Here is an 18980-nt window from a genome sequence, read left to right as displayed (position 1 = left end):
CCCTAAAGGGCAGTTTATTTGGAGAAGATCTCAGTAACTTGATGAAAGAACTGGAGGAAACTATGCCATAGTGGTTATCAGAGGATATGTCGAAAGCCTTTGGTTGTCCTTCGGAGGGCTCTCAATCTTGATTTTGAAACAGAAGACAGTGGTAGTCAGCAATATATTTGGAAGTCCCGCTTTCAGGCATGCCAATCTTCCTTTCATGTGACAGAAAGTACTCTGTCAGCTAGCACACCCAATGCCTCCCGTGCTTTGCAATGATGGCCGATCTGTTCTTCTTTTCCTCCAGTAGGCGGACGTCTTCAGGAGTTCAAATGGAGTGGGCCAAAAGCACATCGGACCACTGGGTTCTGGATATTCTTACTGAACATTACAAGTTGGAGTTTTCCCCCCTGGCCACTCCTCTCTTTTTGAAGTCTCCTTGTTGAAGGGAACCTGGGTGGTCTAGGTTCAGGCCACTGTAGATTCCTTACTGGCACTCCAGGCCATTGTTCCAATTCCCTAAGCTGAACAGGGACAAGTCAGTTACTTTGTCTACTTCATGTCCCAACTGCTGCTTCTGAATGTCCCATCAGTAGCCTCAAGGTCCTCTTTGGTAAGCAGAGAAGGATACTGTATATAGATATGCATAGCATTGATATTTTTGTTCAAGGTGAGCTATACCCTGAGCTATATGGCGGTTCTGAGCTACTACATAAGAAATAAGATCACCCCCTTACCTTAGCTGTGTCCCAAAATAGTCCCAGGGCATTTATATGTTGTGTATTGTTCATCACAAAGGCTTTCTATTTGTCCCGCAAATAATTCTGGAAATGGCGATCCTCATACAGGTGGAGGGGAAAGCACCATTGTACGCCCGGACCGCCATGTGGTCTCAAATCTAAGCCAACCGATATCATTGCATGGTCCGTCACCATAGCAGTAGGCTCAGTCTCTGCCTTGGCCAACTGAACAAAAACAAGTTGGGGGAGCAAAATATAATCCAGGCGGGATAAAGTGCTGGGTGCCCTAGAAACATGGGTGTAGTTCCACTCTGTCGGATGGAGAATTCTTCAGGCATCCACCCACCCCAGAGACGAACATAGGGCAGTCTGCAAGCTACCCCCACTGAAGTAGGTCTGCCATCCACAGAGTGGTCCATCCTAGGATCCATAACCTGGTTAAATTTGCCCACCATAATCAGTGGTAGAGAAAGATCTTGTGCGAATAGATGTACTAATTTTTTGAAAACGTTTCATACCGGTTTGGTGCATAAACTTTGGCATGATAAAATGTTAAGCCTGGCAAAACATATCACATCGATCATGAATATTGCACAACATTTTTCTAATAAGAATTGCATTCCCCTGCCCTCTTTCGGGGAGACGCTGAAAAATGGACCCCTCCCACCCAACCTCAGCTCAACTTTTGGTGCTGTAACGCAGACAACTTAGTTTCTTATAAACAATATCTGCCTGATACCGATTAAGTTGCACCAGAATTTTACTGCATTTAATTGGGGACGTTATACCTGACATGTTCCAGGAAAGCACATAGATACCTTGCTTGGAGCCCATGTCAGGCATACCCACCTACATCCCACAGATAATTCAACAAACAGAATACAAGTAGGTCTCAGGGCGCCCAGCCCTCACCCTGTAAAAATACACACACAGCACAAAAGACAGACCCAGGAGTTCTGGAGGTGATGTAAACCCCACTTAAGCTCAAAACACAATAAAAAATTAAAAGTACTAAACGGAACCAAAATCTGTACCAACAACATCCACAGTCCCACAAATAAGAACATAAGAACATCCTGTCCGTCCCTCCTTTCCTCATCCAAACACTCCCCAAGCGTCCACTGTTATTAAGAGAAGGATCACAAGCCAACATCCCACCCCACTGTAGGAAGAGATGTAGCCACTTATGTTACTGATGCCTTCCAAGGCACCACTCCTATTAAACATACTGTATCAGGCCAGATTAACTACAGTAAGTTACAAGGCCAGAAAAATGAGAAAATCACAGGAACACCGCTTAAAAATCCCTTCCTTAGCGTCCCTCCGGACCGGACCAGGATTGGACTGATGGGTTGTGCTCGCCTACCAGCAGGTGGAGACTGAGAAAAACTCTGACTCTAGAGAGCCAATAGGAGCCCTGGCCATGTGACCTTAGCCTCAGTATTTTCTCAGTCTCCCAGCAGGTAGGAAGCGAGCCCATTAGTCTCTCTCTTTCTCTTTTAGAGGTTTACAATAAGAACAGCATTGCTACCTCTTCTTCTGTGCCTAGGAATTCTCTGTTAGACGCTGGTCAGGTAGGGACTTCTTTTCCTTTCTTTTACAGCCTCTGGGGGTGTCAAACTCGGATGTCTCCGGGTCCCTCCCCCCTTCCTCCCCATCTCCCATACATAGCTGGGAAGGACTACCCTTTGTTTAGAAAGGTGTATGTCTTTGGGAGAGGCAGCCACTATAGAAAATTAAATCTGATAAGCTACATCCCCCGGCTTCTAACGAGCAGACAGCTATGTGTTGTTCTATTACTCTTCAGCGGAGTTTTCCCCATTACTTTAACGAGCAGGCAGCTCTGGTGGCTGTTTTAGGTGTCTATATTATCTAGCTGGTTAAAAAAAAAAAAAAAGATTTTGGCGCGAATCGGGTACGCGCGTGCACGCGCACGCGTGTTACCGTCATGTCCGAGAAGCTGAGACGCGCTGTATGCCAGCGTCGGGGATCTCCTCTTCCGGCTCCTGTAAATATTGTGCGCCGCTGGGGGGTGCGTCGGGACTTTCTTTTTCGCCGTCTTCGGGCCGTTTGGGGCTGATCTTTCTCAGGAGTCGCCTATGTTCTTTAGGGGGGTCATTTCTTTGCTTTTTATGTTTTTAATGTTGAGTAGCTGGTTGCTGTAGCCTAATAGTCAGCACTACAGTCTCTGAAGCTGCTACTACTACTGTTTATCATTTCTAAAGCGCTACTAGAAAAACGCAGCGCTGTACACTTGAATATGAAGAGACAGTCCCTGCTCCTCAGATCTTACAATCTCATTAGGACAGACAGAACAAACAAGAGATAAGGAGATTTTAAAGTGAGCAGGTTTAAAATAAGGGTCCTGAACAGAGTGAATAAGGGTTAGGAGTTAAAAGCAGCATCAAAAGGTGGGCTACAGAACTGGGTGCAGGTCCCAGTTTTAGTAATTTATTTCTCTTTCTGGGACTCCTGTATGTCTATGTCCCACTATATATACATTACTTGGCCAGCCTGTTTGATGTTTGTTTCTTTATAATCTCGGGTGGCGTTTGTCTGTGGGCTAGGAGCCAACTTTTCAAAATTATTGGGGGTGCTAAGTCCAATGAAAATGACCCCTCCCTGGACATATACATGAGTTTTTCTCAATATCGGGGGTGCTCAAGCACCCACAGCACCCACAGAGTCGGCTCCAATGTGACTGTGGGAAGGTAGTTCACAGTTGTGTTTTTTTTTGTTATAGCATTTTTCGAAAAGGTTTATTTATTTATTTGCATTTGTATCCCACTGCCGCGTGGCAGTGCGTTCCAGAGTTGCGTGCTCTTGTAGGAGAAGGTTGATGCATGTAGTACTTTATACTTTATGCCTTTGCACTTAGGTTGCTTTCCATACCAGGATATTTCCTATATGTTAGCTGTACGTTTGTTCTTCCACAGGCATGGGGGCAGTAAGGATGTTATCATAGGTACATGCCACTCTCACCTGTTTAACTTTGGGTCATGAAATCATAGTTGCAGGCTACTCTTACATGACAGTCATTTTCTTATTTCCTCTGTCCAGGAGTTCTTGTGGTTTTATTTTTAGATGGTTATGCTTTTCATTTTGCCTCCTTTCTCTATCTATCTCATGGCAAGGCATGTGAAGTAGGGGTCTCCCTACATAGACTCTTGGATCTTAGACCATTTTCTCTCTTGATTCTTCCGAATGCAATTTTAATTTCTAGTTCCTAAGAATGGATCTCCCTTCCTCCTATTTGGAATCTCACTGCCGTCATGCGCACTCTCAATGTCTCAAATCTTTATCACAAGAACCTAGTTCCTAAGAAGGAATTTTCCTTCCTCCTATTTCAATTCTAAATGCTGTCAAGAGCGCTCTCAAAGTCTCAAGTCTTTTTCATGAAAGCCTTCGATCCATAGTGAAGCTTCGTGCAGCACATTTTTTGATACAAACTTTTCTACATATTTCTCTTAGGAGAGTTTCTGAGAAGGATAGAGCCCGGTGTGAAGGAAGCTAAGCAGGGTCCGCCCGGGCTGGGTCCTGGAAGGGTGACCAGCTCACAATGCGCAATAATGTCCCTTCACAACACTGTTTTCCAGTCTCTAAAAGTTCATCATAGTTATGCTACCCCTCAGAAAAGGGGAGATTCTTCTTCACTCATGGCGAGTCAGCTAGCTATTTAAAAAACAAACAAAAAAAAAAAAAAAACCTCTTTTCGACAAGTCAGCAAGTCGCAGACCGAGAAGTGCAATTTTTATGGTTCTCAGGATGCCTAGTACTGGTGGTCAAGAGTCGTCTAAATATTTCGCAGTCTCCACAATATTTTGGGGTTACATGCGACATAGTTGCAAGGTTTTTTCCCTGGGCAATTGCCTTTTGCAGTCTCATGAGCTGCACTCCCGTGCTCTTTATCTTTTTGAGTGTTCTGAAGCATTTGCAGCTTCCCTTTTGTTTTTTTCCCCGAGACTGCTGCTCTTCTTTTCGGCATTAGTTGAGTAGGACATTCCTCCTGGCATTTGGTTTTACTTCCAGGACTACCATGTGGTCTCTACATTGCAACTAGGGGACTGTCAGTCGCTCTCGGAGCAAGGAGGTATCCCTGAGGGCTAGCGTTTTATTCTGAGCACTCTGTCTTTGGTCAGCATTGTTGCCATGTTATGTTAGTTCGGAATGCTCTTTCTGTACTCATAGGACTGTTATCATCTTAGGTTACTTCAAAGACTCAATCCTGCTCTCTGGCAGGACTGTTTCTAGCTTATGTTCTTTCAGAATGGTCTTCGGTCTCCTGGTAGGTCTGTTGCCTTCTTAGGCTACGTATTGAGGCCCCTGGTAGGTCTCTGGTCTTCTTGTGTATTGAAGGTACATCCTTTCCTCGGACAGTTCTACTATCTGGTCATTCTGTTTCTTTACAGGGCTTGCATGTGCCCTCCTTTACACGATTGACATGTATGTCATTTTATTTTTGCATGTTTTCACTTTTCTCTGTAAGCTGCCTAAGGGGTAATCTAGCGAACAGTGCAGTGAGATGTCATCGGGGAGGCCCAGCTTCGGTTCTCACTCTGACTCTAATCGTCCTGCCTCCTAGGTGGGTTCACATCCGCACTGACGTTTGGTTTATTTCATGGCTGATGTCTGTTTTATTCAAGGGGAGTCATTTGTATGGATCTACCATCTGACCAGCCCTGTAGCATGCCATCCCCTTCTGGCATGGTGGCCTTCTCTTCAGGTCGGGCATTTTGCTTAGATATTTGGATCTCAGGGGCGTAACCCTTATGTTTTTTGTTTTTCCTTGCAGATATACCAGGCTGCCTTTTAGGTTGTCATCTTGACTTTTTATGGAGCCGAGGGGGTTTTCTGTTTTCTCTAGAGGACCTTCTCTCTGCCCCAGTCCGGCCTCTTTGTTTCTCTCTTGCTCAGGCTGGTGCATGCTCTGTCTGGGACAGGCATTCAGCCTTGCTAAGCAGGATGGCATCTTTTGTAGTTGCAGTATTCTCTTCTCAGCTTTTAGCCTCTGTGCCTTAGTGACATTGTCAGAGGGACAGGGTGTTATTCTTCTTCGCACGATGATTCAAAATCATCTTGTTTCCTTTAAGGTTTCTTTCTCCTTTCAGACACTGTTGTTAGTAGCCATGGCTTCAGCTAGCAGGGTCAGGACTGCAAGTTTCTCTCTTACAGGTTTTCTTTTTTCCAATCAGCTAGTACGTCTAGGTAAGAGGTACTTCTTCACCTGGGTATTTCTTTTTCACTCTACCTTAGTTTCCCATTTTTCATCTTTTCCAATCACTTTTTTCTTACTGGTCTGGACTCTTCTACTGGCGTTCAAGATCACAGGAAATTATATGCTTTATATATGCTTTACATATTAAAACAGATCTTATATATTTAGAGAACTGTTACAAGCTATTTGGTCCTTCCTTTTGGTACTTCTAGTCAAGGTAAGGTTGCCATTGTTTCGGCCTCACTATATCTCGACGTATTAAGGAATTCATACCTTCTATTTGTCTACTCACTGGGGGACCATTTCCTGAGAGTGTTATAACATATGCTCCATCTTGAGAAGCGGGGTTCGTTCCTTCGCACAGCGATTTTTGGTGCACTAGGTGCACATTTTGTACGGTGCCATTTTGAGCTTATCTTCATTCTCTTTTGATTGATATACACTCTACATGTTCATTGTTGCCAGGAGGTGATCTATGCAACTCGGAGATGCTTAGGGGTTTGAAAGGGTCCCTCCCTTAAGGTTACTGCTTTGGTACTTCCCATCAGTCCAATCCTGGTCCGGTCCGGAGGGACGCTAAGGAAGGAGAAATTAGATCTTACCTGCTAATTTGCTTTCCTTTAGTCCCTCCGGACCGGACCAGGCCCCTCCCATATTTTGTCACTTTTTCAACGGGGTATTAAAAAAAAAAAAAAAAGACGCTTGTACATATATAGGACTTTAAGTGGACCATGCCACGTCTCTGGTCGGAGTTGCTGGTGGGTTCAGTTGCTGGAATATATGTGTATGTATGTATTTATATATCTATCTATATATGTATGTATATATTTATATATCTATATATGTATAGAACTTTGAGGTCCTTAGCACTTCTGTGCTGAGAGTTGCTGGTGAGTTCTAATTCAAGTGAGCCATACCACTTCTCTGGTAGGAGTTGCTGGTGAGCTTTCCTACAAAAGGGACATACCACTTCTCTGGTGAGAGTTGCTGGGGTACCCAATTGCTGGTATATATATATGTGAACTTTTAAGTAAGCCATGCTAGTATATATATGTGAAACTTTAAGTAAGCCATATCACTTCTCTGGTGAGAGTTGCTGGTGAGCTATAAGACAAGTGAGCCATACCACTTCTCTGGTGAGAGTTGCTGGTGAGCTATAATACAAGGGAGCCATACCACTTCTCTGGTGAGAGTTGCTGGTGAGCTGTAGTACAAATCGGGCCATACCACTTCTCTGGTAAGAGTTGTTGGTGAGCTCTGATACTTGGCATTGCCGAGTGCTTTGTGGCTGCTAGGATTCCATACGGCACAGATGGTCTTTCTTTCTTTCTTTCCTGCTTTGTTATTCAAATACTGAGGCTAAGGTCACATGGCCAGGGCTCCTATTGGCTCTCTAGAGTCAGAGTTTTTCTCAGTCTCCACCTGCTGGTAGGCGAGCACAACCCATCAGTCCAATCCTGGTCCGGTCCGGAGGGACTAAAGGAAAGCAAATTAGCAGGTAAGATCTAATTTCTCCTTTATGCAAACAAGTGATCCCTGCCTTCTGAGTAACAACCCAGATGTGGCGTTACCAGTGACAGCCTTAAGTGTCCAGGGGTTCAGCAGCCAGTGTTGTGTTAATGAAGTCCTGGGCAGTGGTAGGAGACTTGAAGACATGCCATTTCCCAGCATGGTAAATCTTTAAAATTGCTGGGTAAAGAAACATGAAGCGCACTTTACAGGCTGAAGAGTAGCCCAAATAACTTGGGCTTTTCCAGCAGCGCTTCTGAGTAGTCTTGAAAGTCTCTCACTTGCGCCCCCTCATAGGTCAAAGAGTCTTGGTTTGTCCTATACTTTTGCAATATTCCTACCTTTATGTATGTAATTATGAAACTTAGCAATGACGATTCGGGGATGATGGTCACTAGGGTTTCTTCTTCCCACTCGGTGGGGTACGTTCAAGGCGTACCGGGCCTACTCCGTCCCATGAAAGCAGTGATTTTTCCAGCCAAGACTCCATTTCTGACAACAAATGAATGTCGGACACAGTGTCTGGAATACCCAAAAATCTGAAGTTACTGCGCCTTGACCTGTTCTTGAGATCTTCCAGTTTCATTGTGCGTTCATCCAAAAGCTCCTGCGTGCATTTTACATCCACAGTGGACATATGAGCGTCATCCTTGAGATTTGAGACACGTGCCTCTAACTCTGCAGTTCTTTTATTCGTCTCGGTCAATAACGTCTCCAGTTGTTTTATTTGGCCCGATAACCCCTCCAGTCGGGGCACCAGCTCTCGTTCCACCATGCGCTGCAAATCTGCGAGAGCGCTTCTGTAAACTGAGTGACAGCCCCAGCCACTGGCATCACCATATTGTCCTCTGCTACCTTGCCCCACTGGCGTTCCGTGCATACTGGTTTTCCCGACATCACTCCACCTGAGCACTCTGCCAGGTCTAAGAACTTCTGGACTGTAAGTAGATGCCCGCTTAACAATAAAATGCCAACAGTATGCTGTGGGGACCTCAGATCAGGTCTGACTCGCATCCGTCTGCCCTCACAGCATCACATGACCTCCAAGGTTGTTGTGTTTGTTCTGAGTTTATCCTTACTGCTTGTCTACTACCTAAATACTGAGGAGCTGCAGTGGTGTTCCTGGGGGGGGGGGGGGGCGGTAGGTGCGGTCTGCCCCGGGTGCACGCCGCTGGGGGGGGGGGGGGGGGGGGGGGGGGTGCCGCGCGCCTGTCCTCCGTTGTTCCATGCTTCTTCTCTGCCCCGGAACAGGTTACTTCCTGTTCCGGGGCAGAGAAGAAGCATGGAACAACGGAGGACAGGCGCGCGCGGCACCCCCCCAGCGGCGTGTACCCGGGGGGGGTTCCTTCGCGGGGGGTGTCCTTTCCGCGCTGCACCCAGGGGGCGGGGCGCATCGGCGATCCGCCCCGGGTGTCAGCCCCCCTAGGAACGCCACTGAGGAGCTGGACTTGGATGCCAAGAAAGAGATGTCTTGGAGAACTGAAAACTGAGCTATCTCCACTTGCTGGTTGATGGACACAACTATCCCACAGGTTCTGGAATATTGGAAAGGACTAATAGAAAATTATCAGGTAAAACGTAAGTTCTCCTTACTGTCTGTTTTCCCTACACAGTGACATCTTGTATCCGAAAGATACATCAAGCCCCCACAGTGGAGTTCCCGCAGAAGTACTGTGCAGGGCTAGAGATTTTGTAGTAAGTATGAAAGTGTGACTGGGGTGTCAAGTGTGTGTTCTGGTGGATTAGTCGCTCAGTTCCTGAATGTTTGCACACTGAAATTGTGCGGTGTGCTTTTTAATCAATTGTTTTAGTTTGAAATCTGTTTGTTAAAACCATAGGTAATAAGCATGGCAGAACATCTGCAAAACTGCCAAAAGCTTTGCAGATTGCTAACAGTACACATTTATAGCAGAAAATTGTTTATATATACCGTATTTTTCGGACTATAAGACGCACCGGACCATAAGATGCACCTAGGTTTTAGAGGAGGGAAATAGGAAAATTTTTTTTTCCTTTTTCCCTCCTCTAAAACCTAGGTGCTCCGGTGCGTCTTGTCCGAGTTCGGGATCGCCCTCCCCCCCCCCCCCCCGGCCCTGTCACCACTTCTCCCCTACTCACGTCACGCGATGTTCCCTGGTGGTCTAGTGACGTCGGGGCAGGAAAGAGCCCCCTCTTTCCTGCCCAGCGCGCTGCTCTCTGTCCTCCTGTATGCTGCCTGACGGTCTCGGCGAGATTCAAAATGGCCGCCGAGAATTGAAGTCTTGGCGGCCATTTTGAATCTCGCCAAGACCTCCCAAGTCTGAAAAATACGGTACTTTCTGTACAAACCTGCCTCTTACCCTTATTATCCTTAAAGCATCCTAAAGAAACAGCCTTGAGTTTTATGGTTCCCTGGAGTAATTGCCCTCTCCCTTCACCCCTCAACCCATCCATGTTGCAGATAAATTAGTGGGTGTCTAAAAAATCATTAACAGCCCACTAAATTACAAATCTAAGTAATTCAGTATTAAAACTTTAGACCAACTAGAGAGAGAGAAAAATGTTTTATTTTCAAGATTAGTTTTGCATCTTGTAATTCCAGCATAAAAAGGGTTTGAAGTTTATTGCGCCAATAATAAAATGTTTTCAGAAGCAATTGTTTTTTAATTGGTTCCAGCAGAGATGCCAACTGAAGGAATAGTGGGGGAGGGAAATGTCCTGTGCATGATGGAAGCGAGTGGGACTGGGATAGATTGGTGGCATCTGGTGGCCTTGGATCAGTGGTTGACCACCAGAATCAGGATCAAAGTTAAAATGAAGTGTGAGTGTGTTTTGTTTTTCCCTCTGGCTTCTTCCCTGCTGGGTTTTCTATCCTTCAGCACTAATAAAAGCATTTCTCCTTCTGTCCTTAAGATGTGGAAGTTCACAGGTAGTCGTTGGGTGGTGAGGAAGGAAGTTGCAGCTGTCACCAAGGTAAGGACCAGCGCCTGTGTGTTCATTCTCTGAGGCAAGCTATGCTGACCAGTTCATTAAAAGGCAGTTCTGCAGTACAGTCCTCCTTTTTTAATAATGAGACGGGATCTTCCCCTAACCTTCCCCTTTAAATATTTCAATACTTGTGGTGAGAGAATAAAACTGGCTCTTCAGACTTGCTCTTAAATGAGGCCGTGTGGCTGAAGCAGACTTTTGTATCCTGGATAGGAGCTTTGTAAGGTCCTGTAGATTGTTTCGTAAATGAAATCCTTGCCTTTGACTTTAGTACAAGGCACAGAGTGTGGAAACCACCTGAGTTCTGAGCTGGCTAGTGGCAGTCTATGCTTGTGACATTATAGCGTATTGGGGCAGATACAGCCTCAAGAGTCACGAGAAACAGACAGTTTGGCTCATGGCCAGTTGTGAAGTAAGTGTCTCATAGGATGAGGGGATCATTTTATAAAGATTTCCAAAATTATGCCTATTTTTATAAAAGGCAACATTGCTACCTGTGCAGTTTTTTTTATAAAATAGGCTTCCAGAGCGCTATCCCTTGTAGCACAGAAATTTGACACCTGCTCCTAGGCAAGTTCAGCTATGTCTGTGGGCTCTCTGCAGGTACACACGTAAGTTTCAAATCCTCCTCTGCCCCACTTAGACGGTGCTCTGGAGTCTACCTTTGCACCTATGCTCCACTTGCAGTATTCCAGAGTCTGCCTGTGTTTGTCCACTTCTTCCCCACTTAGACAGCGTTCCAGTCTGTGTTTATGTCCACTTCTGCCCCACTCATACTGTGTTTTGGAGTCTGCCAGTGTTTGTGTGCCCACATTTATGTGCATATACTTCACAATTATAGAAGCCATTTTCCATATGTAAAACGCTTTATAAAATGATCCCATATTGTCTTTCAATTTTACTTTTTTTTTTTCCTGGTCTGTGGTTATTGACTGGCTTCTGATGAAAGTTTGACAGCACTATCTGTATAGAAATGGTTTTGAGTATGGCTGTGGCTGGCTGCTCTCCCGTGGGACATGCTTAAACAACCATAAAACTGTACAGAAAATGAAAGTTAGAACTGGCAACTGTAAAAGCTTACACAAAGTACAAGCTGCTATTTCTGGGGGTACAGCCTGGAACGCAAATCCTCCACATCTTTTCAAATTCCAGAGCAGCAGAGTGGTTCTGCTCTATCCCCTTCCTTTCTGCAGCAAAGAGGAGAGGAGGGACTGAGCCTGGAACAGAGCAGATAATTCACTCTAGTCCTTAACCCAGTCCCCCTTCTGTTTCTTGTCTGCCCTCCCCCCCCCCCCCCCCCCCCCCCCCCGGCTTCCCTGTTCCACTTTTTTTGGTCTACAAATTAAACCCTGTCTAGAACCAAGAATTGTAAAAGCCTAAACAAAATGAAAGCTAGAGCCTAAATTGTATGGAAAAAACCTGCTGCAAAATCTGTTCTCTCTCCCTTGGCTTATTTTGTGTCAAAGGCTAGTAGATCCATAGCTCCATGGGCACAAGACGGGACATTAGCATTGTTTTCTGCTGTCTTCCTCAAGGATGAGTTATGCCATTAACTCCTGTTGGTGAATGAGACTGAAAGGGAAGGAAAACAAGATAGTTCAGTCCCCCCCCCCCCCCCCCCCCCCACCAAAAAAAAAAAAGATGGCAGACTGCATGTTAGTTATTTATGAGGTTTCTGTGATGGTCTTTTCTCTCTCAGCTTTGCCCAGAAGACGTGAAGGAGTTCTTGGAACATGTGGCCATGCCCAGAATAAATCGGGGCTGGGAGTTCCTCCTGCCATTTGATGAAGACTTTGTGAGGAAGCACCCGGACGTGGTTCAGAGGCAGCACATGCTCTGGATGGGGATTCAGGCCAAGTATGGGCTCCACCTGACGTCCTAACATGAGCACTCGCACGTGTTTTCCTCAAAAGTAGATTTTCTGGCTGCATATCCCTTCTAGATGAGTTTTGAAATCCTTTTACAATATCAAAAACAGTACAAGTACTTACACAACATGCACTTTTTAACTCCAGACAGTGCTACTGTGGGAATTTAAATCTGCCCAGCTACTGATTAAAGGAGGGAGGGCAGATCAGGTATGAGCATGGCATCTCTCCTATTGCAAATGTTCTTGGCAAGAGCTGAAAAGTGCTGCCGAGTCAAGCACAGCCATGGTTTATTCTTCTTGTTTGATCTAGGTAAAGGTGATGCAGAGATGGCGAGAGTAGCGGTGTGTTGCGCTCATATTACACAAAGTACAAGCTGCAGATTTTATTTTATTTTTATTTTTGTTATATTTGTACCCCGCGCTTTCCCACTCATGGCAGGCTCAATGCGGCAGGCAATGGAGGGTTAAGTGACTTGCCCAGAGTCACAAGGAGCTGCCTGTGCCTGAAGTGGGAATCGAACTCAGTTCCTCAGTTCCCCAGGACCAAAGTCCACCACCCTAACCACTAGGCCACTCCTCCACTGTTGCTACTATTTGAGATTCTACATGGAATGTTGCTATTCCACTAGCAACATTCCATGTAGAAGTCGGCCCTTGCAGATCACCAATGTGGCCACGCAGGCTCCTACATGGAATGTTGCTATTGGAATAGCAACATTCCATGTAGAATCTCCAATAGTATCTATTTTATTTTTGTTACAGTTGTACCTTGCGCTTTCCCACTCATGGCAGGCTCAATGCGGCTTACATGGGGCAATGGAGGGTTACGTAGCCTAGTGGTTAGTGCAGCAGACTTTGATCCTGGGGAACTGGGATCAATTCCCACTGCAGCTCCTTGTGACTCTGGGCAAGTCACTTAACCCTCCATTGCCCCTGGTACAAAAATAAGTACCTGAATATATGTAAACCGCTTTGAATGTAGTTGCAAAAATCTCAGAAAGGCGGTATATCAAGTCCCATTTCCATTTCCCAGTGACTTGCCCAGAGTCACAAGGAGCTGCCTGTGCCGGGAATCGAACTCAGTTCCTCAGTTCCCCAGGACCAAAGTCCACCACCCTAACCACTAGGCCACTCCTCCACTCCATTGTATTAGGTAGCCCCAGGTACCTAATACAATCTGCTCCCCACCGCTTCATAACAGATGTCACATCCCACTTAAACTTCATGCTTCAGCAGGGTATTTTTCCTAAAGACACCAAGAAAACAAACAAACAATATCCCTAACTACCGCCCAGTGGCATCTATCCCATTAGCAGTCAAACTAATGGAAGGACTAGTGAACAAACAACTCAATGACTACATGAACAAATTCACTATTCTACATGAGTCATAATAAGGATTTTGACCCCTACACGGCACTGAAATAGTACTACTTACTTTCCTAACTAAATTCAAGCAGGAGATAGCCGTAGGCAAAAGCATTCTCCTCCTCCAATTTGACATGTCCAGTGCGTTCGACATGGTTAACCATAACATACTACTAAGACTCCTAGATTACTACGGAATCGGTGGCAACACTCTCAACTGGATCAAAGGGTTTCTAACCACCAGAACATACCAAGTGAAATCAAGCACAAACATCGTCACCCTGGAAACCAGATTGCAGAGTACCGCAAGGATCACCACTATCACCGATCCTTTTCAACCTCATGATGGTCCCACTAGCCAAGGCCTTATCCATCCAAGGCCTTAACCTATTCATCTACTCTGATGACGTTACACTATACATCCCCTACAAACATGATCTGACAGGAATCACCAATGAAATCAAGCTCAGCCTAGACATGAACTCATGGGCAGATGCATTCCTACTAAAACTCAACACAGAAAAAACACATTCTCATCACATCCCAATACAACACATACAAACCCACAAACATCAACACCCCAGAATACACCCTCCCTATATCAGACAGCCTGAAAATCCTCGGAGTAACAATCGACCGAAACCTCTCACTAGAGACCCAAGCTAAATCCACTATACAGAAAATGTTTCTCTCAATGTGGAAACTCAAACACGTGAGACCATTCTTCCCGAGGGAAATATTTCACAACCTGATAGTCAGTGGTACTAAGCCACGCAGACTACTGCAATGGAATCTATGCGGGATGCAAAGAACAAATAAACTGCAGACCGCCCAAAACACAGCAGCTAGGCTTATATTTGGAAAAAATGCGTTTTGACAACGCCAAACCGCTCCGAGAAAAACTGCACTGGCTTCCAATTAAGGAACGTATCGCTTTCAAAATCTGCACGACAGTTCACAAAATTATCTATGGCGGAGCACCAGGGTACATGACAGACCTCATCGACCTGCCAACCAGAAACACCATAAAATCAGCATGATCATACCTAAACCTCCACTACCCAAGCATCAAAGGACTCAAATACAAATCCACTTATGCATCTAGCTTTTCCTACCTGAACGCGCTACCAAAAGTAGTAAAAACTACGCTCGACCACACAAATTTCTGGAAAGTACTAAAGACAGACCTGTTCAGAAAAGCATACCCCACCTACCCAACATAAAAACCTGGATACCTGCGACACAACGTAATCGAAGACCGTAATGGACATATCCTAACTCTTCCCCTCCCTCTCTAAGTTCCTCCAATTGTATTTACCATACATGTAACCCATTCTACCACAATTTCACCTTGTATTATTCATACCTGTATTTGTTCAAACCGGAATCAGCTAACGCCGTTTATGGTACTATGTAAGCCACATTGAGCCTGCAACAAGGTGGGAAAATGTGGGATACAAATGAAACAAATAAATAAATAAATATGAAGGCTCTTTCACACTCGACAGATCCTCGATACCAGAGCACTGATCCTGACGGCTGCCCGGAGGAGAAGAGCCAGGTGGCCACCAGTGGGAGGAAATCAGAACACACCTTTCTGCCTCTGGTGGCTGATTTCCAGGAGCCAAGGGTGCCAGTTAGTTCTGAGGGTTGGGAATTTAGGAGTTCTATTGAGAAGCACTTTCCAAAGACGCACAAGATGAGAAGGGAGTGTTGAAAGAGGGAAGAGATTATTCTCCAAATTTATATTAACAGTCCTGGGTGTCCTTCACTTTATTTGTTTATTTTATTTATTGGGTTTATTAATCACCTTTATGGAGAAATTGTCCCATGGCTGTGTACAACAGATGGAGCGTAACATAAAACTTTATTTTGTTAACAGCATAACAGTAGTAAAATGGTCATATATACCTACAATCAATGAGGCAAACTTAGAGACAGGCAAACTAAATCATAATAATAGGAATACCACGATGCAGTGTCCGAAATATAAATATTTAACAGCACTGTAAAACAATCATATAACAGAAATATGATAAAGGTCAGCAGGGTACAAATTATAAATGAATGCTGCTCCATGCTGCCTATTATGATACAACACAGACGTGATACTTTTGATGTCAGCACTATACAAACAAAGCCCCTTAATAGGCAATATATTGGAATAGTCATATAACGTAGATATGATAAACACGATATCGGCACCATACAAGAGACATACTTCAATAGGCACACAGAGCAATCAGATAGCACAGATATGCTCATAATGTCAGAATGATGCAATGAAACAGCAGAGAGGGCAGGGGCAAGTACAATTGAGACACATAGACAGGTAGAACAAAGTCTTTGGGATAATAAACCGAAGGCAAATTATACGTACAGTTGAATAAGACATGCGGACCTGGTCTTAGTTACAGGCTATGCGACAAGCTAGTCTAGAAGCAGGGTGAGTGGGTAGTAGTTCCATCTGTGTCTACCTCTCTTTCCATCGGTCTACTTGTGTCTTGACTTTCTCTCTCTGTTTTCATGTGTGTCTTAGTTCTCTCTGCCTGTGTCTCTCACCATGTGATTTGTCATTCCCTACTATGTGAATCTTTCTCCTTCTGTTATCTGTGAGTATGTCTCTTTCTTTGTCTTCTTTTGTGTACTTGTACTTCTCAGGAGGGGATAATGTCATATAAATTTCCCTTTCAAAAAAAGTCCACAGGTGCAAACTATATGTGGACTTTGTACCTGCTTTGCTGTAGTTAAAAAGCCCACCAAGTGCAGGCAGAGAATTCAGAACCGAATCCCCATGCATACTTTGGTCTCTCCCCCCATACCAGTGGCGTAGCTATGGGGGGGGGGCCATGGGGGTCTGTGCCCCCCAAAATTGGCTCTGGGGCCCCTGGTTTGGCTGGCAGAGGTCCCCATTCCCTGCCAGCTGAAGCATTTGTCCCATGCTGGTCTCACTGCATTGTCTACCCTGCTCTTCTCAGTCGAGCCATGCACATTCATTTTAGTGAAACTGAGCATTAAAACGAGCATTCACAGCGAAACTGAGAACAGGATATGCAATGCGAGACCAGCACGGGACAAACGTTTCAGCTGTCGGGGGTTGGAGATCCCCGCCAGCTAAGGTACCTTCGTGTAGCGGTGTCGGGGAGGTTTGGCTACACCCCTGCCCCGTACAGTTCCTTTTCTCCATAGCTAGCATGCACAATCTGTAAAACACATGCACATACTTTCGACTACTGAGTGGAGGGCAGTTTTCAGTTGGAAAAATTTACCCAGGTTTAACTTTAGTTATCCATAGATAGACATTCCCTTGAAAATGGTCCTCGTATTGTCTCCAGTCTGTCTATATCCTGTTAGACACGCCAAAGGAAGCTAAATATCATTTGTAAAGCAATGTGATGCTTAAACTTTTATAGACTCATACCCTGTATGCACAGTCAGAACAAGTTCACCCTTGGGGGCTATTATTCTTTGGGTAGTTCACCTTTGGCATATACGGGTGATGGTCGCTCACCATCGCCTCAGAAGGACCTTGAAGTCGGACCTTGTTTAAAAAGTATCTAATAGACACCCTATTATAAAGTATCTACCGGTAATAAAGGTTTTCTTGTTATTCAGATTGGAGAAAGTATTTAATCTTTCTAAGGAGGATTTGATGCCAAAGAAACTAGAAGCACAATCAGGTAAGTTGAGAGAGCTGCTTTTTTTTTTTTTTTAATTTAAAGTGAATGAGATGAGAGCATTAGCCTATCAATTTGTAATTTTAATTGGACTTTATTTTATGTTTAAATCTTTTTTTATTAGCAACTACATGAACAACATATATTCTTTTGGAGTGTACACAAGTTTAGCAGTCATCACACAGTTAGATCACTGTATATTTTCCATTTTGTATATCCCCAGATACCAAATCCTCTTAACAACCTATTTTATTCCTATGCACATTCTTTACTCCATCTAAGTATCCTATGTCGTTATTGTAACACTGAAAGTATACATTCCTCATCGATGCTAGTCAAAGCTTTCTTCTATAACCATATTATAAACCTCTTTCCCCCCTTTAACCATCTAACTTCCCTACTCTCCCTTAACTACCCTCCCCTCCCTACCTTTCCCCTTATCCCTCAAGTTCTGGAATATAGCCAGTTAGTTACCCTAAAGGTTAATAGCTTTAAAAGTTCAACAGGTGACTCCTAGAAGCAGGGGGGTGTGTCTCCAAAAATGGCCTCCATCTGTTTAAAAATTGTTGTAGATCAGGGTCAGGTTTACCCTGACACATCAGCCTTTCCAAACGCATCAGAGTCACCATTTGTATTCTCCACTTCTGAGTTGAGGGCCCATCAGGAGAGAGCCAATCTGTAAGTATTGTTGCCTTTGCTACGATAATCGCTCGTTTCACAAAGGCTATGCATCCTCCTGGAACTGGGGGACTCAGCTTAGGTCTGCCAAACAACAGTAACTGAGAATAACACCAGACTGTAGCCCACAGTTTGGAGATCTGTTCCAAAATACTCTTTCAGAATTTCTTGGACTTTATTTTAATAAGTGTATTTTCTAGTTAATCATCCCTAACAGTAGTTGATGGGTGTTTCCCCTAAAAACAGATGGCTCTGAATAATCCGAAGACTTGACCCAGTTTTTGCTGGGTGTGTCTTGCTGTGATAAGGAAATACCTTGGGCACAGGCTTGATGTGTTTCGGGACTAGGAAAGGAGATTGATTGGGGAAAGCAGAATAAGGAAGACATATTGAAGATAGTAATTTTGCAGATTTAACATTTGTGGTCCTGGATGAAGGAACTCCTCCATATTGTCCACATATTCAGAAGAGTGCAGGGAACACTGGTATGGGGAATGGCTGTATCACTCAGCCTGGTGGTCAGGAATGCACATCTAAATATTAATCAGCTCATTTGCATGTGATTCCCATTGACTTCCACCATAGACGGAAAACAACCCGCAGAACCCCTTTGTGCATCGCCTTCATGAATACAGTGGTCGGTAAACCGGCTGAAGCTGGTCAAAAACACACGGTGGTGGTCCGGTAATTTTCATGCATCTGCCTCTGGGTCAGACCAAAAGTCCATCAAGCCCAGTGTCATGCTTCCAACAGTGGTCAGTGGCAGGATCCCAAAAAGGTGAAATTAGATCTTACCTGCTAATTTTCTTTCCTCTAGACCCTCCAGACCGGTCAAGACGCGTGGGTTATGTCCTCCTACCAGCAGAGGGAGACTGAGAAACACTGAGCTTTTGAATGCTGTATATATAACCTGTGCAGTACATCCACTAGCCAGTATAACACTAACAAAGCAGAGAAACCATAACACTAACT

General features: G+C 44.7%; 1 protein-coding gene across 2 annotated transcripts in view; it reads left to right on the top strand.

Annotated features, from left to right (window-relative positions):
• POLR3E (RNA polymerase III subunit E) overlaps positions 1–18980 on the top strand; it is a 98615-nt gene that overhangs the window by 51327 nt on the left and 28308 nt on the right. For both annotated transcript variants that reach the window (XM_030211672.1, XM_030211671.1), the window contains exons 14-17: positions 9063–9144; positions 10342–10401; positions 12116–12273; positions 17269–17333. In XM_030211672.1, coding sequence (XP_030067532.1) covers positions 9063–9144; positions 10342–10401; positions 12116–12273; positions 17269–17333 — 365 coding nt within the window. The remainder of the gene's footprint in view (positions 1–9062; positions 9145–10341; positions 10402–12115; positions 12274–17268; positions 17334–18980) is intronic.

Source organism: Microcaecilia unicolor, chromosome 8 (genome assembly GCF_901765095.1).
Source record: "Microcaecilia unicolor chromosome 8, aMicUni1.1, whole genome shotgun sequence".
NCBI lineage: Eukaryota > Metazoa > Chordata > Amphibia > Gymnophiona > Siphonopidae > Microcaecilia > Microcaecilia unicolor.
This window is presented reverse-complemented; position numbering and strand designations above follow the sequence as displayed.